The following is a 24,451-nucleotide window of genomic DNA, read 5'->3' as shown; positions in this document are numbered from 1 at the left end:
AATAGATAAGAATTATTATAGTTAACATATTAATGTGAAATTGTGTTTCTAAAATGCATAATAGCTTGAACAAGTTTGTTTTCAGTTATTTGAACGTTTTCACTGAAAATGTAAGCAAACTATAGTAGAACTGTTTTCAGAGATGTGAAACTGAATGTGATTTTACAGCAAATAATTTCCCCCTTCTTCTGACTTGGGTTTTGCTTTTATTATAGGCTTAGATGCCACAGGACCTTTTTTTTCTCGTTATGGGGCCGCTCTTAAGGAGCTTGATTTTAGCATCATGACTTTTCTCTGGAATGAGAAATATGGTCATAAACTAGGCTCTATAGAAGGAAAGCAGCTTGATTATTTCTGTGAGCCAGCGTCATTGAAGGAAGCGCGATGTTTAATATGGCTGCTGGAAGAACACAGAGACAAGTTCCCAGCACTGCATAATGCTTTGGATGAATTCTTTGATATAATGGGTATGTGGACTGAGCTTCAGTTTATATCTAATCTTAGAAAAAATCTCCAAAGGATTTAGCTTACTTAAATACTTAACAAAGAAAATAATGAAAATTATTATGGTACAACTGGCTTATTTGGGGAAATGAGTGTTAAGAATAGTGATTTTTTTTTAAATGTCATAAAACCTTCTTACTCTGTGGAGTTAAGTGTTGTAGAGATATTCAGATGGATACATTACATGGCCTATACACCATACTATTCTCATCGTAGGTATTTTGACGGTGTCATGGCAGAGATTGTATATCAGAGGGATGGAATTTCTTAGGAAATGGCTTGATTTGTAGCATTCAAGAAAACATTGGCCTGCAGAAGTAGGCGATGCTTGCAGAATCTAGAACAGATAGAATATGTATTGTAGTGGGAAGAGCCTAGAGCTGGGAGTCAAGAAAAGTAGGCTGTGGCCCAGCTACTTGCCTAACTCAATTAATTAGAAACTTTCTTTTACTACGGCTTCAAGGCCCTGTGCTAGGTGTTAACAAGGAATTCAGAAATGCTTACGCCAGTCTCTGCCCTCAAGGACCTTATGTTTCAGGAAAGGCAGTAAAATGAATATGCAGATAACTGTAATATGGGAGAAGAGAGGACCAGAAAAAGTGCTGAGGGGTCCTCCTCGGGGAGCAGGAAAGCCTTGGTGCAGGCGTGGAGTCCAAGTCCAGCTTTGAACATGGAGGTGGAATTTGACAGGTTGACATCCAGAGTTAGAGACAGGGTGGAGGGGACTTGAGGGGGCTGCTTGGATAATGGCATGGAGTCCAGGTAGAATAGGTTAACTAGTAGTTAATTCTTTATAGAATTATAGTAGTTAATTCTTTATAATTCTTTATAATAGGTTAACTAGTAGTTAATTCTTTAGCTTCTCTTGAATGTTAGTTTCTTCATCATTAAAATGAGGAATTGGAGCCAGTGATCCGTGTGATTCTGTTTTGTTCAAAATTTTAATATTCTTAGATTCTAGATTAATTTAAATTTCTTGTCTTTGGTACTGCATGTATCTCTTAGGATAATGCCTCACCCCTGCCCCCCACCTTTTCCCTTAGCATCAGAAGTCTGCTTATATATTGTCAGGAGTTAGACTTTCAAATTTTGTGCCATTTGTTTTAAAGGGTACATGAAAAGGTCTGGCCTTGTACAAAAATGTTATGCATTATGAAGTTCAAATGCAGTGTAAGGAACTGAAAGGCTTACTTTTGTTGTGGTTCTCAAATACAGGTGGCTTTATTTTCCTAGGACACGGCTTCATGACTGGAGGTGACATGCTTCTTGATAGCCTGAATTTATTGCCATCAGTTTGCTGCTGCTGGTAATAAAATGATGTTCTGGGACTGAGCTTGCAAAACTCAGTGCATGTTTGGATCACACAAGATAACTAAAAAGGACACAACCCTCTCATTATGTGTTTTCCCTGATTCTTATGTTCTATACCTAAAATATACAGTCCATCCAGTTGTGACTGTTTCTCTGCTTTTAGTCATAGGGTTGGAAGCCACCAGCCAACAGATTTTCAAGTTCACTACTTGTGCCTCTCACCCTCATCCCAGACATTTTCAGTTTTGTCTCCTTTCATTTAAAGGAATGACTGTATTTCTTAAAACTTCAAAATCCACCGATCCTGTAAATAAGGGTAGTCAATAATATCACCAATGCCGTGATAATTGGGAGACCCAAACTCTCCTGGATCCTGCATGCGTATTTCCCTGTTGGAATTTCTGTGTAGATGGCCAAGAGACCCATTAAGAGCAATATGGCTTAAGCCACTTGTATCTCTAGAGATCTGTTTTTCCTGGTTATCTCAGATAATAACATTTTAATATTGTTTTTAAGCAGGAAACTCTGAAATTGGTCTACACCCTTCCCCTTGCCTGTTACCCCATGTCTCGTTTGTTGCCAATTCAAATAAGCTTTATTTTTGATCTGCCCTTCCCTGTCTACCTCCGCTTCCCTAGGCCAGGATCTTAATAATCTTTCCATGATTGCAGTAGCCTCCAAACTGTTCTCCATGCTTCTGACCCTCCTACTCCAAATCTTTCTCTTATGTTGCTGTTAGTGACTCTTCTAGAACATCTGTCTGATCCTATAAGTATTTTGTTTGGGAAGCACTTGCTTCATTTTGCCTACAGATTGGATTCACATTGTCTGTCTGGGTTCATCAGCACTCTCCCCATCTGCCCTCTGAATATACACCCCACTTCCTACTGTGTCCAAACCTGCATTGTGCTTTCCTTGCTCACATCCCACCCCTTTGCTTGTTCATTTCAAGTCTAACTTGTTCAAGTCTCCTCCTCCCCACATCCCTCCCTGACCCCTGACTCAGGCCACTCCCCTTGAAGACTTTATTATTCTATCAGCTTTGTTTCCACTGTATTTGCTGTGGCATTTAGCACACTGAGCTATGGGTGTTTGCCTCTTTGTGTAGCTTGCAGGACGTGAGGTTATCGATGACAGGGACTTCTCTATACATGTCTGTATTCCCTGCACCTAGCATAGAGTTCGGTGCCTAGAAAGCAGTCAAATTATGCTGAATTGGATTGAAATTTTGTGATTCTTTGTAGTTGGTTTTCCGATGAGTTAGCCATTTTGCTCTTGGTTTCTAAGCTAAACTTATGTCAAAGCCAAATAAGGAGTAGAACACAGTGGTTGTTAGTAGTATCTGGGGTGGTTTTCTTTAAGGCTTTAGTGTATCCTATGTCAATATAAACATTTTGTTTCCTCACAAAACCATCTGTATCTTCCTACAGACAGCCGCTGCACTGTATTAAGGAAACAGGACAGTGGTGATGTTCCAGTAAGTTATTCGATCACTTTCAATGTTATGTTCTAACTCGTGTCAGCCAAAGGAAGAGAGGGGGACCCAGGCCAGTGTTTGTTTACATCACAAGAGGCGCTCCAGAACCAAATCTTGAGGACTTCTGGATAGCGTGTACGATTTCCTTACTTAGAAAGTCAATCCCAATCTTCTTCTTGGAATTGGAACAACAAGTCAGCACACTCTGAAGTTTAAATTAGACAATGTCCATAAGTTGTCACAACTAATAAATGTTAATCATAGATATAGGAAAGGAGTTCTTCAGTCATCTGCTGGCATAAAAATGAAAGGTTATCTGTAATGATTAAAATGGCAATGTTTTGTTCCGTAAGGAAAACAAATGGACTTTGTTTTGAGTGGCTTACAATTGAGCTTAAGTTAAAATAATTCCAGAGTTGTCTTCCTTAGTAGTTCGTGGCAGTTTTCAATCAGAAAGATACTTGTTTACTGATTTTTAGGATCAAATCATCTATACTTGAAATTTTGTCTTAGTCCACTCTAATTATTAGACACTGTCTGGCTAACTATAGAAACACAGCTGACATACCCCATGGGAAGTTAAATGCTTCTTCTGAATTCACTGTTTGTGCCCTGGTGTCTGGCCAGCTGTAGAATGTTGAGTTTGGTTTAGTAAAAGGAAAATCATTAAAATATGATCAGCATATAACTGGAATTACTTAATAAGTCTGATTAATTACTTGAAATGACATAAGCCTTGTTGAAAATGAGTACAACATGTTAGGTTGGAACAATTTAATTTTAGTTATAGCATTAGGCATCATTTAAGTTTTTCTTATTTTCTATTATAAATCAAAACACTAGGGCTTAACACACTATAGTGTTAATTTCTGTTAAACATTTCATGTACTTCAGCTTAGGACTAGTCTATGAAAATCAGTATGGTGTCTTTATAATATATGGCAGCTTCATAATGCTGTTATATGAGTGTTCAATAATTTTTTTTTATGTTTCAGTTTAATTCTACCAAGATAAAAAACAAAGGCAAGAAAAAGAAGCTAAAAGATTCAAAGGTATGGAGTATTTTCTGTATTGATTCTTGTCCAAAATAATTAATTGAATATATAAATAAAAATAAATAAGAATTACCCAATTCTTGGGATATTTTGAAGCATTTTGTAGAGAAAGAATTTCTAGGCTTTCGTCTAAAGATGTTTTGGTAGTCTTGTACATTTTGAAGAAGTTTAAGGTTCGTGTCATATATAAGTAATTCTTGAAAGACACTCTTTATCTTTATTGTCCTTTTTATTTTCTAGATATTTCCTAATGAAATCGTTGTCGTAATGTAGGACTTTGTATGGCTGGTCATAGAGCAATGTGACCAAGGCTGCTTTGGGATCAGGCAGACCTGGGTTCTTATCTTGGTTCTACCAGTTGTTATTATTTTTATTATCTGTGCGACCTTGGGCAAGTTATTTGACTTCCGTGTGCCTTAGTGTCATTATCTGTATGACAAGACATGATACCTATTACTAATAACTAATAGAAGTATTATCTAAAATATCCAAAATAAAGATACTGAATACTAATCATCATGACAGTCTCAGAACTGAAAGGCTCCCTTCCTTCCTCTCACCTAAAGCTCTGCTTCGGGCACATGAGGTAACTAGGGCATTATTTTTAAGTCTTATGGTGGGTTCTTCATGGCTCTCATGTATTTGGGGGATCAAATAGGGGGCAGGGGTTGAAAAAGTGAACAAATATTAGGGGAGGATGAGAGCAGCTTATACGTTCCAGTAAAACTTTTTATCTTTGACTGTATGTCTTTAGTGTATCTAAACTGAGAGTTTAAACAGTGATCATTAAAAAATTTTTAGAGCATTAGAAGCTACCTAAATGTTAACTTGTGCCTATTTTTGGCGGTTGAAAGTTTTATTACTGTATGTTCCCGTTCACAAGAAGATTTAGATCAGTCATACATATTGGCAGTTTGCATGCGTACTTATTTATGTAAGCATCCATCAGTTTTAGTGGTAATTTTCAGGTGGAAAATGCTTGTTATTTTTCTGTCCTTTACACCAGCCTATGTTAGTTGGGTCTGGAACCGCGTCAGTCACACCAACTAATGAGACTGGCACTTCAGGTGAAGACCATAAGTAAGTACAGTCTGAAATGTTCTCCTTTATTTGAACTTAAAAGTGGCATTAATTTAAGGTGCTTTAAACTTGTGTCGTATTTTCCTAACTTCTCTAAAGATGTGCATCTATTAATGACAACCTGATGTGACCCCTCTGGTTGAATTTATAGTGTGGCCTGTCAGTGTTAAGAATTCATAGAAACTGCATTAAAATCACAGGGCTGGTGACCTTCATTTCATAAGTTTGAGAACCTACTAGGTGCAAGATACTGTGGGGAGATCCTAGAAAATATTCTTTCAAATGTTCAGTGAAGAGAATGTCCTGTTGATAATTACTGGGAAGATGTTTTGGAGGCTCTAAATGATGTTGTGCTTTAACCTTAGATGTTAGTGATTTCCAGTGGTAGCTGGTTGTTGAAACAGAGTTTTCAAGAGACAAATAGACATAAGAAATAAAACTAGTGAGAAGCAGTGACCTTCTGATATCATATTCCTATATGGACCAGAAACCAACAAAATTTTTTCCCCCATGTCTTTTTTTTTTAATTAAATTAATTTATTTTTTAAGTTATTACTATCCACTTTTTTTGAATTTTATTTTACTTATTTTTTTATACAGCAGTTTCTTTTTAGTTACCCATTTTATACATAATTAGTGTATACATGCCAATCCCAATCTCCCAGTTCATCACACCACAACCCCCCTGCCACTTTACCCCCTTGGTGTCCATACGTTTGTTCTCTACATCTGTGTCTCAGTTTCTGCCCTGCAAACCGGTTCCTCTGTACCATTTTTCTCGGTTCCACGTATATGCATTAATATACGGTATTTGTTTTTCTCTTTCCGACTTACTTCACTCTGTATGACAGTCTCTCGATCCATCCACGTCTCTACAAATGACCCAAGTTTGCTCGTTTTTATGGCTGAGTAATATTCCATTGTATATATGTGCAACATCTTCTTTATCCATTTATCTGTCGATGGACATTTAGGTTGCTTCCATGACCTGGCTATTGTAAATAGTGCTGCAGTGAACATTGGGGTGCATGTGTCTTTTTGAATTATGGTTTTCTCTGGGCATATGCTCAGTAGTGGGATTGCTGAGTTGTATGGTAGTTCTATTTTTAGTTTTTGAAGGAACCTCCATACTGTTCTCCATAGTGGCTGCATCAATTTACATTCCCACCAACAGTGCAAGAGGGTTCCCTTTTCTCCACACCCTCTCCAGCATTTGTTGTTTGTAGATTTTCTGATGATGGCCATTCTAACTGGTGTGAGGTGATAACCTCATTGTACTTTTGATTTGCATTTCTCTAGTAATTAGTGATGTTGAGCAGCTTTTCATTTGCTTTTTGGCCGTCTGTATGTTTTCTTTAGAGAAATGTCTTTTTAGGTCTTCTGCCAATTCTTGGATTGGGTTGTTTGTTTTTTTAATATTGAGCTGTATGAGCTGTTTATGTACTTTGGAGATTAATCCTTTGTCCATTGATTCGTTTGCCAGTACTTTCTTCCATTCTGAGGATTCTCTTTTCGTCTTGTTTGTAGTTTCCTTTGCTTTGCAAAGGCTTTTAAGTTTCATTGGGTCCCATTTGTTTATTTTTGTTTTTATTTCCATTACTCTAGGAGGTGGGTCAAAAAAGATCTTGCTGTGATTTACATCAGAGTGTTCTTCCTATGTTTTCCTCTAAGAGTTTTATAGTGTCCAGTCTTATATTTAGGTCTCAAATCCATTTTGAGTTTATTTTTGTGTATGGTATTAGGGGGTGTTCTAATTTCATTCTTTTACATGTAGCTGGCCAGTTTTCCCAGCACCACTTATTGAAGAGACTGTCTTTTCTGCATTGTATATCCTTGCCTCCTTTGTCATAGATTAGTTGACCATAGGTGCATGGGTTTATCTCTGGGCTTTCTATCCTGTTCCATTGATCTATATTTCTGTTTTTGTGCCAGTACCATATTGTCTTGATTAGTGTAGCTTTGTAGTGTAGTCTGAATTCAGGGAGTCTGATTCCTCCAGTTCCGTTTTTTTCCCTCAAGACTGCTTTGGCTATTCGGGGTCTTTTGTGTCTCCATACAGATTTTAAGATTTTTTGTTCTAGTTCTGTAGAAAATGCCATTGGTAATTTGATAGGGATTGCATTGAATCTGTAGATTTCTTTGGGTAGTATAGTCATTTTCACAGTATTGATTCTTCCAGTCCAAGAACATGGTATATCTCTCCATCTGTTTGTATCATCTTTAATTTCTTTCATCAGTGTCTTATAGTTTTCTGCATACAGGTCTTTTGTCTCCCTAGGTAGGTTTATTCCTAGGTATTTTATTCTTTTTGTTGCAATGGTAAATCGGAGTGTTTCCTTAATTTCTCTTTCAGATTTTTCATCATTAGTGTATAGGAATGCAAGAGATTTCTGTGCATTAATTTTGTATCCTGCACCTTTACCAGATTCATTGATTAGCTCTAGTAGTTTTCTGGTGGCATCTTTAGGATTCTCTATGTATAGTATCATGCCATCTGTAAACAGTGATAGTTTTACTTCTTCTTTTCCAATTTGTATTCCTTTAATTTCTTTTCCTTCTCTGATTGCCGTGGCTAGGACTTCCAAAACTATGTTGAATAATAGTGGCGAGAGTGGACATCCTTGTCTTGTTCCTGATCTTAGAGGAAATGCTTTCAGTTTTTCACCATTGAGAATGGTGTTTGCTGTGGGTTTGTTGTATATGGCCTTTATGAAGTTGAGGTAGGTTCCCTCTATGCCTGCTTTCTGGAGAGTTTTTATCATAAATGGGTGTTGAATTTTGTCAGAAGTTTTTTATGCGTCTATTGAGATGATCATATGGTGTTTCTTCTTCAGTTCATTAATATGGTGTATCACATTGATTGATTTGCATATATTGAAGAATCCTTGCATCCCTGGGATAATCCCACTTGATCATGGTGTGTATGATCCTTTGAATATGTTGTTGGATTCTGTTTGCTGGTATTTTGTTGAGGATTTTTGCATTTATATTCATGAGTGATATTGGTCTGTAATTGTCTTTTTTTGTAGTATCTTTGTCTGGTTTTTGTATCAGGGTGATGGTGGCCTCATGAAATGAGTTTGGGAGTGTTCCTTCCTCTGCAATTTTTTGCAAGAGTTTGAGAAGGATGGGTGTTAGCTGTTCTCTAAATGTTTGATAGAATTCACCTGTGAAGCCATCTGGTCCTGGACTTTTGTTTGTTGGAAGATTTTTAATCACAGTTTCAATTTCATTACTTGCGATTGGTCCATCCATATTTTCTATTTCTTCCTGGTTCAGTCTTGGAAGGTTATACCTTTCTAAGAAGTTGTCCATTTCTTCCAGGTTGTCCATTTTATTGGCATAGAGTTGCTTGTAGTAGTCTCTTAGGATGCTTTGTATTTCTGAAGTGTCTCTTGTAACTTCTCCTTTTTCATTTCTAATTTTGTTGATTTGAGTCCTCTCCCTCTTTTTCTTGATGAGTCTGGCTAATGGTTTATCAATTTTGTTTATCTTCTCAAAGAACTAGCTTTTAGTTTTACTGATCTTTGCTATTGTTTTCTTTGTTTCTTTCATTTATTTCTGCTCTGATCTTTATGATTTCTTTCCTTCTACTAACTCTGGGTTTTGTTTGTTCTTCGGTCTCTCGTTCTTTTAGGTGTAAGGTTAGATTGTTTATTTCAGATATTTGTTGTTTCTTGAGTTAGGATTGTATTGCTATAGACTTCCCTCTTAGAACTGCGTTTGCTGCATCCCATTGGTTTTGGATCATCGTGGTTTTGTTGTCATTTGTCTCTAGGTATTTTTTGATTTCCTCTTTGATTTCTCCAGTGATCTCTTGGTTACTTAGTAACATATTGTTTAGCCTCCATGTGTTTGTGTTTTTTACATTTTTTCCATGTAATTGATTTCTAATCTCATAGCATTGTGGTCAGAAAAGATGCTTGATGTGATTTCAGTTTTAAATTTACTGAGGCTTGACTTGTGACCCAAGATGTGATCTATCCTGGAGAATGTTCCGTGTGCACTTGAGTAGAAAGTGTGATCTGTTTTTGGATGAAATGTCCTGTAAATATCAATTATCAGTTAAATCTGTCTGGTCTGTTGTGTCATTTAAAGCTTGTGTTTCCTTTTTAATTTTCTGTTTGGATGATCTGTCCATTGGTGTAAGTGAGGTGTTAAAGTCCCCCACTATTATTGTGTTACAGTCGATTTTCTCTTTTATAGTTGTTAGCAGTTGCCTCATGTATTGAGGTGCTCCTGTGTTGGGTGCGTATGTATTTATAATTGTTATATCTTCTTCTTGGATTGATCCCTTGATCATTATGTAGTGTCCTTCCTTGTCTCTTGTAACATTCTTTATTTTAAAGTCTATTTTATCTGATGAGTATTGTTACTCCAGCTTTCTTTTGATTTCCATTTGCATGGAATATCTTTTTCCATCCCCACTTTCAGTCTGTATGTGTCCCTAGGTCTGAAGTGGGTCTCTTATAGACAGCATGTAATATGGGTCTTGTTTTTGTATCCATTCAGCCATCCTGTGTCTTTTGGTTGGAGCATTTAATCCATTCACGTTTAAGGTAGTTCTCGATATATATGTTCCTATTACCATTTTCTTAATTGTTATGGGTTTGTTTTTGTAGGTCCTTTTATTCTCTTGTGTTTCCCACTTAGAGAAGTTCCTTTAGCATTTGTTGTAGAACTGGTTTGGTGGATTCTCTTGGATTTTGCTTCTCCGTAAAGCTTTTGATTTCTCCATCGAATCTGAATGAGATCCTTGCCGGGTAGAGTAATCTTGGTTGTAGGATCTTCCCTTTCATCCTTTTAAATATATCATGCCACTCCCTTCTGGCTTGTAGAGTTTCTGCTGAGAAATCAGCTGTTAACCTTATTGGGAGTTCCCTTGTATGTTATTTGTTGTTTTTCCCTTGCTGCTCTCAAGAATTTTTCGTTGTCTTTAATTTTTGTCAATTTGATTACTATGTGTCTTGGCGTGTTTCTTCTTGGGTTTATCCTGCCTGGGACTCTCTGCACTTCCTGGACTTGGGTGGCTATTTCCTTTCCCACATTAGGGATGTTTTCAACTATAATCTCTTCAAATACTTTCTTGTGTCCTTTCTCTCTCTCTTCTTCTTCTGGGACCCCTATAATGTGAATGTTGTTGCATTTAATGTTGTCCCAGAGGCCTCTTAGGCTGTCTTCATGTCTTTTCATTCATTTTTCTTTATTCTGTTCTACAGCAGTGATTCCACCATTCTGTCTTCCAGGTCACTTATCCGTTCTTCTGCCTCAGTTATTCTGCTGTTGATTCCTTCTAGTGTATTTTTCATTTCAGTTATTGTATTGTTCATCTCTGTTTGTTTGTTTTTTCATTCTTCTAGGTCTTTGTAAACATTTCTTGCATCTTCTCGATCCTTGCCTCCATTCTTTTTCCGAGGTCCTGGATCATCTTCACTATCGTTATTCTGAATTCTTTTTCTGGAAGGTTGCCTGTCTCCACTTCATTTAGCTGTTTTCTGGGATTTTATCTTGTTCCTTCATCTGGCATATAGCCCTCTGCCTTTTCATCTTGTCTATCTTTCTGTGAATGTGGTTTTTGTTCCACAGGCTGCAGGACTGTAGTTCTTCTTGTTTCTGCTGTCTGCCCTCTGGTGGATGAGGCTGTCTCAGAGGCTTGTGCAAGCTTCCTAATGGGAGGGACTGGTGATGGGTAGAGCTGACTGTTGCTCTGGTGGGCAGAGCTCGGCAGAACTTTAATCTGCTTGTCTGGTGATGGGTGGGGCTGGCTTCCCTTCTTTTTGGTTGTATGGCCAGAGGCAACCCAACACTGGAGCCTACCTGGGCTCTTTGGTGGGGCTGATGGTGGACTCTGGGAGGGCTCACGCCAGGGAGTACTTCCCAGAACTTCTGCTGCCACTGTCCTTGTCCTCATGGTGAGCCACAGCCACCCCCCACCTCTGCAGGAGACCCTCCAACACTAGCAGGTAGGTCTAGTTCAGTCTCCCATGGGGTCACTGCTCCTTCCTCTGGGTTCCGATGCACACACTACTTTGTGTGTGCCCTCCAAGAGTGGAGTTTCTGTTTCCCCGAGTCCCGTCAAAGTCCTGTAATCAAATCCTGCCAGCCTCAAAGTCTGATTCTCTAGGAATTCCTCCTCCCGTTGCCAGACCCCCAGGTTGGGAAGCCTGACATGGGGCTCCGAACCTTCACTCCAGTGGGTGGATTTCTGTGGTGTAAGTGTTCTCCAGTCTGTGAGTCACCCACCCAGCAGTTATGGGATTTGATTGTATTGTGATTGCACCCCTCCTACTGTCGCCTGTGGCTTCTCCTTTGTCTTTGCATGTGGGATATCTTTTTTGGAGATCTCCAGTGTCTTCCTGTCGATGATTGTTCAGCAGTTAGTTGTGATTCCGGTGCTCTTGCAAGAGGGAGTGAGAGCACATCCTTCCACCCCACCATCTTGAACCAATCTCTCTCTTCCCCCACGTTTCTTAAATGAGTTGTAATGACAGTTGGCTTTGCACATTTCCATGGATTCTTTGAATGGAGGAATTGTTTTAAGTTAAAATAATAGTAGCCTATATTTTGATAGCACTTATGGACCAGGCACTATTTTAAGAGCTTTTTATGTATAACTCATTTAAGCCACTCCTCTTTCTAGGAGATAAGTAGTATTATTATATTCATTTTACAGATAAGGAAACTCAGGCACAGTGTAGTTGAGTGTCCAAGGACACAAAGCTTGTACATAGCGGAGACAGAATTTAAATCAGCAGTCTGGTTTAGAGCCCACACTCAAACTATTACATCTTTTTAGAGTGCTAGAATCTTATACTGTTTTTTAAAAAATCTTTTTATTTAAGTACCTTTTACCAGTCTCAGTCTCATCTTAACTTAAATTGATAGCAGTTATAATAAACTATTTCATTTTTCTCTTTAACAGGTTACAATTAATGCAACATTGATTTTTTTTAAAACCAGAATTAAAAAAAATTTGCTCTTGGTAGCAAGAGTAAGTAGTTAAAAGTACTTAGGTGTCTTGTACCTTACTTAGTAGTCAGGTATCTTGTACCTTATTCAGTAGTCACGTATCTCATACCTTACTGAGTAGTCAGGTATCTCTTGACTGTAATTGTGGAAAGGTAACTGTTCTGCATTAAATTCTCTGGTAGTGTTTTTTTGCATCCTGAAGTTGAGTAATATATTACTATCTTTATTTCAATTTAAATGTTACTCTGGGCCACCTGAAAGTTAATTATTCACAAAATTGTGTGTGTGTGTTTTTTTTATCAGCAAACGCAATTCAAATTCTGCGGGCCCATTTGTAGTGCCTGACCATCTTCGTCACGATGTAGAAGAATTTGAAGCTCTGTATGAACAGCACAGTAATGAATATGTTGTCCGTAATAAGAAGCTGTGGGACATTAACCCAAAACAAAAATGTTCAACTCTATATGAGTAAGTAGTTTAATATTCCTACAACTATTATACTGAGGCTGCCAGTTAAAGATCTTAAGTTGTTTACTTTTTGTCCCTTTATGTTTATTAAAGGAATCACTGATTGGCTCACAGACTCTGGGGAAGAAAAGTGTTTTTATGGCTTTTGTCATGTATTACACAAAGTTAATTGAGGATTTTTAACTATTACATTTAGAATCCTAATGATTATTAGTTTTGTCAGTTTGAGCTGCTAAGGTAGATTCTGTCTGTTTCCAAAACTGTCCTGGTTATGTCCTGATAGGACTGATAAACAGTTTCCAGCCATAATCTTTTATCATGAATTCCAAAGCATATACATTTGACAAGGAATAGTATAACTATTTGATCTCATTGTCCTTAATGTTGATGATGCAGTTGTTTGGCATCTCCGAAGTCCAGTGGCAATTAATGTAGCTTGGTGAAGTACTACCCTTTTATTGGGGAAGGGATACCAGGATCTCGTTATTACTTCTGATGAGATAGTTGTCCAGCTGTGATGGTATAGAACACATATAGAACCCTGCATCTCTTTATTGTATTGAAAACTTGACTTCCCGACATTTATCTAAGAAAAGAGAAACTTTGGGCTGAATTACTTTTGGATTGAAAATATGAATGTGAAATGAACACTAGGGGACTTCCCTGGCAGTCCATGATTCAGTGCTTCTACTGCAGGGGGCACAGGTTCGATCCCTGGTCGGGGAACTAAGATCCTGTATGCCACATGGCATGGCCAAAAAAAAAGAAAAGAGAAATTAACACTAAAGTCAAGTCTTTGTGGGGTGGATACAGTAGTGGAGTAAAGAGTTCAGGAAAATCTAGGAAACGTTTGCCTTTTTGTTGTTTTTTTTTTTAGCTTGTCATTAATAAGTTGTGCATGATGCCTTCCTTAGGAAAAGAAGGTGAGGGGCAAAGATCTGCAACAGAAAATTAATTTGAAAGCAAACTCCTGTCTCAGAAAAGAGGGGATATATGTATACGTATAGCTGATTCACTTCGTTGTACAGTAGAAACTAACACAACATTGTAAAGCAACTACACTCCAATAAAAATTAATTTAAAAAAGTGAACTCCTGGAAAACCCATCACTCATCTATAATTTGGTTATTGTTACTTCTTCTATTTTTCTCAGTTGCATTGTTCCTATTCAGTCTTTTTATATCCTCTTGGATCCCTTTTCATGGTTTTTCTTCAGAATTGAAGTGGTGAGCAAATCATATTCTCAGAACTGGATGACAACCTGGAATCAGCTATAAAACTATACTAGTATTTCTTAAAACATGCTGGACTTTGCTTCAGGCATCCAAAACTGAAGCTAAACTGTAGTTTTCAGGAGCTTGCTTCTTAAAGAATTTATTACCACTATAAGTGGGAGGAAATTTAATAAGTTTATGAGAAACCAATAGCCTGATTTGTTTGTGTATTTTGAGATAGAATTTATATCTTATAATAGGAGAAAGTCAAAAGTCTAGAAGTTACAGGAAGTCATACCTCAAAACAATTCTTTCCTTGAATTTTCAAAAGTAAACATGTAATTAATGATTGGCTTAAGAATGATTTTTTTAGTGGCCAATGGGTAAGAGAAAGAAAAATAAAATTATTGTATATGAAAAGAGTGTAGAATAGAAACATATTAGACAAGAAGTCAAGAATACTACGATTGGGCTTCCCTGGTGGCGCAGTGGTTGAGAGTCCGCCTGCCGATGCAGGGTACATGGGTTCATGCCCCGGTCTGGGAGGATCCCACATGCCACGGAGCAGCTGGGCCCGTGAGCCGTGGCCGCTGAGCCTGCGCATCCGGAGCCTGTGCTCCGCAACGGGAGAGACCACAACAATGAGAGGCCCGCGTACCGCAAAAAAAAAAAAAAAAAAGAATACTACGGTAACTGCTGTTAACTTTTTCTTGATGTAAGTATTTCAGTTTAAAGTAGGGGGTTGGACTGATTTTTGTTTTCAGTGACCTCCACCTTGTTCTAACATTTTATGATACACATAGTTGAAGCAAAATAAATTTCAATAGGTGGCATTCTGCATTCAGTTTTTCCTAACACCTCTTTAGTAGTGTTAATTAGTCAAGATTTATTAATAACCACTTAAGGTTAAGCACTGGGGAAGATTTCAGAAAAAGTAGAAAATGTAGTTCTATCACGCAGCTTACAAGAAGCAGGAGCGCAAAATTGATCATTGGTTGAATCACAGTGTATTGCAAATAAAAATGACTTTGTGCAATAAGAATCGGGTTTTTTCTCCCTATCAGTCTTTGCCTACCAAAAAGAAAATGTGGTTCTTGCTTACTTGTCATGCTCTCTTCCAAGAAAGAGGGAACTGGGTCCTCATCTTTAATCTATTTCTTTAAAAAAAAAAAAAAAAAAAGGAATCATGAGCATGTAGAAAACAGTGATTTTTCAAAGGGGCACAACCAGAATAGTAGGATGGGAATGCTTTTGGAAATATTTTTCCCATTCCTATCCCTTGTCCCTGTTCTGACAGTGACATGCACTAGCACTGTGACAGTCCATTAAGGACCATTTAAGACACTAATGATCATCATTGAGTTATGAAAATATACATACACATATTTGTAAAAGGGAAAATATTTGCAAATCGCATATCTGATAAGGGGCTAATATCCAAAATGTATGAAGAACTGATACAACTCGATATCAAGAAAACCAAACAGTCCAATTAAAAAATGGGCAGAAGACCTGAATAGCCATTTTCCCAAAGAAGACATACAGATGGCCAACAGGTACATGAAAAGGTGTTCTGCATCATTAATCATTAGGGAAATGCAAATCAAAAACACAATAATGTAATAACCTACAATGGAAACTAACCTGAAAAAAATATATATAACTGAATCACTTTGCTGTAAAACCTGAAACTAACACAATATTATAAATCAACTAGACTCCAGTTTAAAAATAAACACACAAGCTATCATCTCCATCTCATACCTGTTAGAATAGCTTTTATCAAAAAGACTAGAAATAACAAGTGTTGGCAAGGATGCGGAGAAAAGGGAACCCTTGTTCACTGTTGGTGGGAAGGTAAATTGGTATAGTCACTATGGAAAACAGTTTGGAGGTTCCTTAAAAAATGAAAACATGTACATGTATATAATATAGCAACTATTGTTATCTGTGGTAAAATTAACTTTATTATTATTTTTATCACTTCCGTCAAGCACACCATGGCCAGTCTTTGCCTCAGGTTCTGAAGTGCAAGAACACTGTCCCTATTAGAGTCTGGATTATGAATAAATCATATTTGTGCTATCTGGGGCCCCATGTTTATCTACAGGGACTATTTTTCAAGGCTAGAAAAGCATATAAATAGAGTTAAAGTTCATTCTGTGTTGCATTTCAAATAACAATCACTATAAAAATTTTATTCACAATGTGGTTATAATACTATTTTTCTTTGGGCTAGGGACCCTTGTTGAATTAAATTTTGTTCTGTTTGAATGTATGAAAAATTCATTGCTCTTTAGCCAGTGGAAAAAACGTGGAGGCTCTATTTCTTCGAAAAAAAGGTGCGTATCCTTTCAGACTTTTTATTTTATTTTTTTGGCCGCGCCGTGTGGCATTCAGGATCTTAGTTGCCCAACCAGGGCTCAAACCCGTGCCCCTTGCAGTGGAAGTGTGGCGTCTCAACCACTGGACCAGGGAAGTCCCCAGACTTTTAAAATGTTTATATGTATGAAATATATGTTTTGGACTTTATAAGCTGTTATTTAACTATACACTCAGCTTTGTCATTTGCCCTTTTCACCTAAAAATGCATGGTGAGTATTTTTTTGTATCCTTAAGTATTCTTCAGGAATCTGACTCTTATTAGTTACTCAATAATCATCACCATATCTATATCATCATTCATGCTGCGAACTCTTGAAAAGCTCTTTGCTAAATTACTGGTAATGGATTTCTTTCCTGTGGTCTCTGTTCTTTAGTGATCCCATTTTGGATTTAAGTATTTTAATGCAGGTAGAAAAGCTTTATTTTTTAATGATTCTCTTTAGTATTCATCACGGAGAGCAAAAAGTAAATACACATACACCACTGATGAATTATCTGCTGTTGCTTGTGGCAGCTAAACACCACCTGGAAAGGTCTCTCTTGGGACAGATTGTGGGGTCAGTGTTATTTATACCTATCGGCCAGAACCCTCAGAAAGGGTTATTGTTCCTGAGGCTACAGTGATTTACTTCTTTTTACCTTATTACCCTCCCTCAACAGTTTCTGCTTTTAGAGATTTCTCATTAAAAATGAAGTTTGATTAGAATCTTAAGGCAAACGCTTATTTAACCTGTTACCTTGCAAAACAACATGTATGTAGGGGAGTTTCTATTGCAGAGCTTATTCTAAGGGGAAAATGTTTATCAAAAAACACTTTAAAAGAGACTGACGGCTTTTAAGTATTTAGATCAGCAGTGCAGACGAGGAGAAGTGGCTTTTGGTCTTTATGTATCAGTATAGCAGTTGCTTTGAATAGGGATTAATCACTTGGAATTGTCCTATGCATTTATGTGCAGCAGCATCTGCACATAAAGTGGATTTCTTTTGCTTCAAAGAAGTATTGTTTTTACCTTCTTCCCGATTAAGTTATCTTCCTGGTTAGCTTTAATTTACTAAGAATATTCCTTTGGAGGTTTTTGCTCTTGAAAAAGCCTTCTTAGTGTACATGGTATGTGTCTTTCTTGCTAGTTGTGCCACTGTTACAGACTGAATACCAAATTCAAATGGGAGAGGAAGCCTCTTTGAGCCTGGCACAAGAATGGCAAAAGAGCATGGCCCCAGAACTGGAGTGAACAAACCCAGTCCACAGATGGAGGCAGGTTAAGGGATTGGCCCCATTACTGTGGATCTGATCCTGCACTGTGGTGGTTTATTGATCAGACCTGATTGATTTCAATAATTCTGAATCATTGTATATTCCTAAACAGAGAAATGTTAATAATTTACTATATGTAAATTCTAATAGGATTTTTTTGAAATTTGATTTCCTTTTTTCATTTGATGTTCTTGTTATTGATAGCCTTGTTATTTTTCTTGAATAAGTTTCTTTGCTTTTCATTGTTTTTTAAAATATATTGAATAATTATTTAACTGAAACTTATAAAAATAACTTTTTAATCTCCTTTTGTTTTTTTCCCCAAGATTTTTTAAAGGACTATTTTCTGAGGGGTAAACAAAATTTTATTTATAGTATCATTGATTACAGTTAGCCTTTCTCAGATTTAATATGAGTATAATATATTTGATGGGGAGGTGTCAAGATCAGTTAGAAGTGAAGTAGTATTTTACTTTGGGAGAAATTTTGGGAAATATTTTTTTCAGATAAACATGTACAAGTACTTCCTTATAATAACTTATGTAAATTTTTTCCTAGTTATTTCTCTCAGTTGTTAGAGGAACATGGTCCCTTGGACATGAGTAACAAGATGTTTTCTGAAGAATATGAGTTTTTCCCAGAAGAAACTCGACAGATACTAGAAAAAGCAGGAGGTTTGAAATCTTTTCTCCTGGGATGTCCTCGTTTTGTTGTGATTGACAACTGTATTGCGTTGAAGAAAGTTGCGTTACGGCTTAAGAAAAAGAGAAAGAAGAAAAACATTAAGACAAAAGTAGAAGAAATTTCGAAAACAGGAGAGTATTTACGAGTTAAACTACCGCTGAATCCAACTGCTAGGGAATTTAAACCAGATGTGAAATCCAAACCAGTGTCTGACTTATCTTCAGCACCAGCTTCTGAGGATGTGAAGCCCTACCTTACATCTGCTAATTCTCCCCAGTCACCTTGTGAAGCTGTGAAGCCGAAACTAATTTCCGATAATTCTTCCAAATCAGTTTCTGAGGATGAGAAGCCCAAAGGGGTGTCTTCTGACTCTCCCAAACCAGTCTCCGAGGAGACAAGTCACAAGCATGTCTCCTCTGATTCTCCCAAACCAGTTACGGAGGATGTGAAACCAACCTATTGGACTCAACCCCAATTGGTCACAGGATACTGTACGTATCTTCCCTTTCGGGGATTTGACATTACCCAGACACCACCAGCGTTTATAAATGTGTTACCGACTTTGCCCCAGTATAGCATTTACGCACCTCTGGCCAGAATTTCTTCTGAATATCAGCTGCAAAGATCAATACCAGTGGTGCCGTCTTTTGTAGCCAGTGACATAACAGAAGTGCATTTTGAGAGCCATTATTTCAGTACTGAGAATGCCCCTGGTAACCAGATTGCCTCTGAAACACAGATCCTTCAGGAATCTTTGGAAATACCAGTAAAGTCACAGTGCATCACGGATGGTGCTGATACAGCCCAAAGTGAGTCTAACAGAACTGATGACCACTGTGGAAATTCTGCCAAGCAGGAAGTAAAACCAGAAAGCACCAATGAAGTAACAGATATTCCACATACACAAATGGTTGCCGTACAGGTAAGACTGAAAATAGAAAGTCTTCTTCATACTAAAGTTAAATTTTCCTCTTCATTTTTCATTGCCATCATATTTACTAAAATTCTTTAAAATGATGGACTTTATGAACCCTTTTGTAGGGCGTGACAGGTAATGCCAGAAGGAATTTTTGGGTTTAGTAAATAACATCCTTCTTCCTATCCAAGTTTTGCACCAGTTGAGAAATAAGATAGTGGAGCCAGCAGATGGAGCCAAAACATCACCTTGATAATTAATAAAAGTATGGCAGGAAGATGTGGCTGTTTCTGTAGAGTGCATGTCCTAAGAGTGAAGCCCATGACATACCAGCTTCCCCACCTAGTTAAAGCAGTGCTGGACTAGAAGGCCTCCTAACTTGGGTGCCTGCCGCTAAGACTTACTGCATGGAGAAGGAAGGGGAAAAGGTGCTTTCTGCATGGGCAGCTCCCAAGAAAAAGAAAAAAGGAAGAGTCTGGGCTGCACATGCCCAATTCTCCTACCAAACCAGGGGAGGAGTGAGGGAGTTAAAAGACACAACCAGATGGAGAGAAACAAGAGAGATGTGAATAAAAGTTCCTTCCTAACAAGCACGAGAATAAGCTAAGGTTTCTCTGTAGTTAACTTCATAAGGCATGAATTCATTAAATCCTTATTGGTTATCCTCCTACTCATTAAGTTTTTTGCTTTCTAGAAAACTTTGAAGAATTATGTTAACAGTAATGAACCAAAATCATTTTCACTTTTACTAATTATAAATGATCACTTTTTCCTGTTTACAAATATTTGTAGAAAGCATAGAACATTATCTAGAGTGGCCAAAAAAAACCTTGAAAAAGTTATGGGCATGTTTCAAAATGTTATTACATGATGGATTTATTTTACTAGAGCAATTGAGATAGACTGAATGTGTTTGTTTTGCCCCAAAGGTGTCTTGGAATATAATGCATCAAGAAGTCAATACTGAGCCGTATGATCCTTTTGAGGCACAACAGGTGAGTCAAAATCCTATTAAACTGTTTAAAGGTTTAATTTTCTTTACTTTTACCTAGATGGGAATGACGAACTTAGAACTATTTTGAAGCCAGTTATTCCATACAAAACATTATAGAATAAGCTTTAGAACATAACAAAAAATTATTGTTTTGTTGTTATTGTTCGAAGTTGGGAAGGAGAGGCAGAGGAAAAGGTAAGTTTTTTCCAGCTTTACTGATTGTGAAGTCTAACGGCTTTATTGTTTTAACTGGTATAATGAGCCTGTGTTAATTTATAAGTAAAAGCTTATTCACATGAGTAACACAGAAATTATTATAAAAACCTTCACCGCTTTAAGAATGATTCAATTAGAAAATCTATTAATATAATTACTGTGTTAACATATCTTAAGAGAAAAGTCATTTGATCAACTCCATAGCTGCTGATAGGGTATTAGAAAAAATTCAAGTTTTTTTCTTGACTAAAACTCATAATCAAATGGGAATAGATGAATACTTTTCAACATGCTTGTATCTTTCTTAAGCCAAATGCGTCATCTTGCTTAAAGGTTATATATCATCGTTAATATTTATTATTATCCTGGAGATATTAGCTGACAAAATCAGATACGAGAAAAAAATAAGATTTTAAAGGTGGAGGTATAAGTATCATTATTTACAGAGGCTAAGACTCTGTCCCTGGAACATCCAAAGTGATCAACCGAAAACCCAATACCAAAATGTAAGATAATTCAGAAGGTTGATTGGATAAAATTCCTTTCCAGTTATAAACAACCCATTGCAAATTATATTAAAGAAAAGATTACGTTTTCAATAGCATCAAAAAGATAAAATATGTAAACCTGTGAAAGAAGACTTTAAAATGCTACTGAGACACACAGAAGACTTAATGAGAAAATGTTAAGTGTACTTGAATAGGAAGACCTATTATTAAAGAGATTGTTTCTCTCTAAAGATTTTAATTTAACACAGTCTCAAAACAAACATGAACAGAGTGTATTAGTTATCTATTGCTGCATAACAAGCTACCTCACAATTTCTGTGAGTCAGGAATGGAGGAGCAATTTAGCTGGGTCATTCCAGATATTTCTTATGAGTTGCAGTCAAGGTGTTGACCTTGGCTCAAGCATCTGCAGGAGTAACTGGGACCAGAGGTGCTACCTCCAGGATGGCTCATTCACATGCCTAGCAAGTTGGTGCTGGCTGTTGGCAGGAAGCATGAGTTCCTTGCCTGTGGACCTCCACCTAGGGCTGCTTGAGTGTCTTCCTGAGGCCTGGCTTTCCCCAGAGTGGGTGATCCAAGACAGAAGTAGCAGTGGCTTTCATGACCTACTTTAGGAAGTCACAGTGTATCGCTTCTCCTGTATTTGTCTTGGTCACATAGACCAACCCACCAACCCTGATACATTGTAGGCGAGGATTATACAATGGCATGAATACCAAGAGGCAAGGATCTTGGGGGCCACCTTGGTGGCTGGCTACTGCATAGAATTTATTTGAAACTGGACGAATTGATTCTAAACTTCATGTGGAAAAACAAACATCAAGAATGCCCATGGAAAAGAAACTATAGGAAGGGGAGTTGTGCAGGTAGGTATCAAAACATAATATAAATCTATATTAGCACATAAATAGATCATTAGACTAAGAATCCAATAGAACAAAATATAGAAATTTAAGGTCTAATAAAAATGCTAGCTGTTGGTGAGCAAAAAGTAGATTGTTAAATACGTGGTGTTAGTAGAAGTGGGTTGCCATCTAGAAAAAATTAGTTTGGATCCCTACCTCATTCCATATACCAGAATAAATTCCAGGCAGATAAAATATTTAAATATTAAAAAATGGACCTAGGGCTTCCCTGGTGGCGCAGTGGTTGAGAGTCTGCCTGCTGATGCAGGGGACACGGGTTCGTGCCCCGGTCCAGGAGGATCCCACATGCCGCAGAGCGGCTGGGCCCGTGAGCCACGGCCACTGAGCCTGCGCATCTGGAGCCTGTGTTCCGCAACGGGAGAGGCCACAACAGTGAGAGGCCCATGTACCGCAAAAAAAATAAAAAATTAAAAAATTAAAGATGGACCTAGAAGAGTACCTAGAAGAAAAGGAAAATTTTTTAAATAAGATTAATGAACAGCAGGACAGAAAAGTATTTGCGTATATGTGTTTACACACACATATGTAATGTGTCTATACATGCACATAACATATATATATGTATGAACAAATATATACAGCATCAAAACACAAATGACCAACTAGGAAAATTATTTGCAGCATAGGACAGAGAACTAATTTCCTTGCTTAGCATATGAAGTTGCTGTAAATCAATAAGGAAAAAATTAATAATCTGACACAAAAATGGGAATGGATGGGAATAGACAATCTGCAATAAAAGAAATAAGGATAATTTTTAAACATAGAAAATGATGCCCAACCCCAGTGGAAGTAAGAAAAACAATCATTTATACATTATTGAAAGAATATAAAAATGTAAATTTTGGGGGAAGGCAGTTTGGAATTTATCTGCGTTCATATATGTGTACAGAGACCAGTGAACAGGATATTTGTATATTACCTGTATTTATGTCAACAGAAAATTGAATACAATGTGAATATGCATCGATATTCACTAGTTAAGTGAATTATGGTAAATCCATATAATGAATATTACTCTGTCATTTAAAAATGAAGCGATTCTATGATCACTGATTAAGAGTGATTTATAATATCAGATGTGTAATTAATTAGGAATAAGTAAGGTTAGAACTTTGTGTTGCCTGCTACTATTTTTACAAATAGCTTTACAGTTTTAGCCAATTATAAAATATAATATAGAGCCCTTAAATTTTTTTAATGAACAATACTGAAAATTATGAAAGAGAAATTGAAAATTATCTACATTCCCATCACCCATGTTAGAATCTGATGTGCAGCCTTCAGGTTTTATTTTAACATTGGCATTCAAGTTAGCAATGCTTTTTATTTTATTTATTTATTTGTTTGTTTGTTTGTTTATTTAAGCAATGCTTTTTAAAAGATGGGATCATACCATATATGTTACATTTGAAATTTTCAGTCTTAATATATTGTGGACTTTTTTCCATGTCAGTAAATACCAATTTTCACCAACATTTTTAATGCATGCTTGGTATTCCATTATATGAATTCATAGTTTATTTGACTAGATTCTTCTGTTGAACATTTAGATTATGTTAGCTTTTCATGCGTACAGTGCTGTGGTGAACATTGTTGACTGAATATGAGTGTATACCAAGTAGAATGAGTGGTATTGAGTTCTTACACTACTTAGCTTTAACCAGGTATGCTGTGTTTGAGCCAGTGTTTTTACCCTCATATAAATATTCTCATCAATGTTGGGATAATTCACGAATACTTTCTTAAATTAGCTCTTAGTTTCAAGACCTTGACATTAGCATAGCTGATTGCTGGTTTCTCAACCAGTGAGACTTAAAATTATCCCCAGCACGGCTGCTTTCTTCTGGGACTTTGAGAAGTTGCCTGTCTTCTCTAAACCTTGGTTTCCTGATCTGTAAAAACTGAAAATAACATATCTCTTACACAATTGTGGTGAAATTTAAGTATAATAACATAGAGATGGCATATAACTTGCTGCCTGTCTCTGTTAGCAATTTGGGGCATATGAATTAATTCATAATACTGAGTTGCATTGTGATCCTTTCGCTGAATTGAGACTGAAAACAGAAATAACTAAGATCTGAAACCGTAAAGGCTTGCTTGTGGGTCATAGTAAGGTTCACCATTTAGTTGATTATTTAAATATGGGCTGTATTCGTAGAGCTGAACTTTCAGTCTGGATGACAAAAACTGAGACTCTCCACAGCAAATTGGCACGTATGGTCACCCTGGCCATAGTTCACGGTTCTCAGATAATTTACAGAATTTCAAAACCTTGATTCCCTGCCTTTTTACACTTGGAAGATGCTAAGATGCTGGGAGAGGTACAGGAGATGGGGAAGACGGACCAAGTTTGTGCCACTGGGTTAGATTTCCAAAGCCTGGCTGCCCAGGCCCCTCGTATCTTGGTAGAGCAGTTACCTGCAGCTGGGAGGAATTGCAAGCATTAAACAGGTGCTTCTTGCAGACAGAAATGTGTGATTGC

The 24,451-nt window shown here is 37.2% G+C and overlaps 1 protein-coding gene across 3 annotated transcripts in view; it reads left to right on the top strand.

Annotated features, from left to right (window-relative positions):
- Nucleotides 1-24,451, top strand: part of TTC3 (tetratricopeptide repeat domain 3) — a 142,008-nt gene that overhangs the window by 79,596 nt on the left and 37,961 nt on the right. For all 3 annotated transcript variants that reach the window (XM_081234152.1, XM_081234151.1, XM_081234153.1), the window contains exons 28-34: nt 216-467; nt 3,246-3,292; nt 4,288-4,344; nt 5,354-5,427; nt 12,700-12,864; nt 18,277-19,324; nt 20,248-20,313. In XM_081234152.1, the coding sequence (XP_081090278.1) occupies nt 216-467; nt 3,246-3,292; nt 4,288-4,344; nt 5,354-5,427; nt 12,700-12,864; nt 18,277-19,324; nt 20,248-20,313 (1,709 nt within the window). The remainder of the gene's footprint in view (nt 1-215; nt 468-3,245; nt 3,293-4,287; nt 4,345-5,353; nt 5,428-12,699; nt 12,865-18,276; nt 19,325-20,247; nt 20,314-24,451) is intronic.

The sequence above is a fragment of the Mesoplodon bidens genome, assembly GCF_964165515.1.
Source record: "Mesoplodon bidens genome assembly, chromosome: 5".
Classification (NCBI taxonomy): domain Eukaryota; kingdom Metazoa; phylum Chordata; class Mammalia; order Artiodactyla; family Ziphiidae; genus Mesoplodon; species Mesoplodon bidens.
The sequence above is the reverse complement of the archived record's forward strand: the minus strand, read 5'-3'. Positions and strand labels throughout refer to the sequence as shown.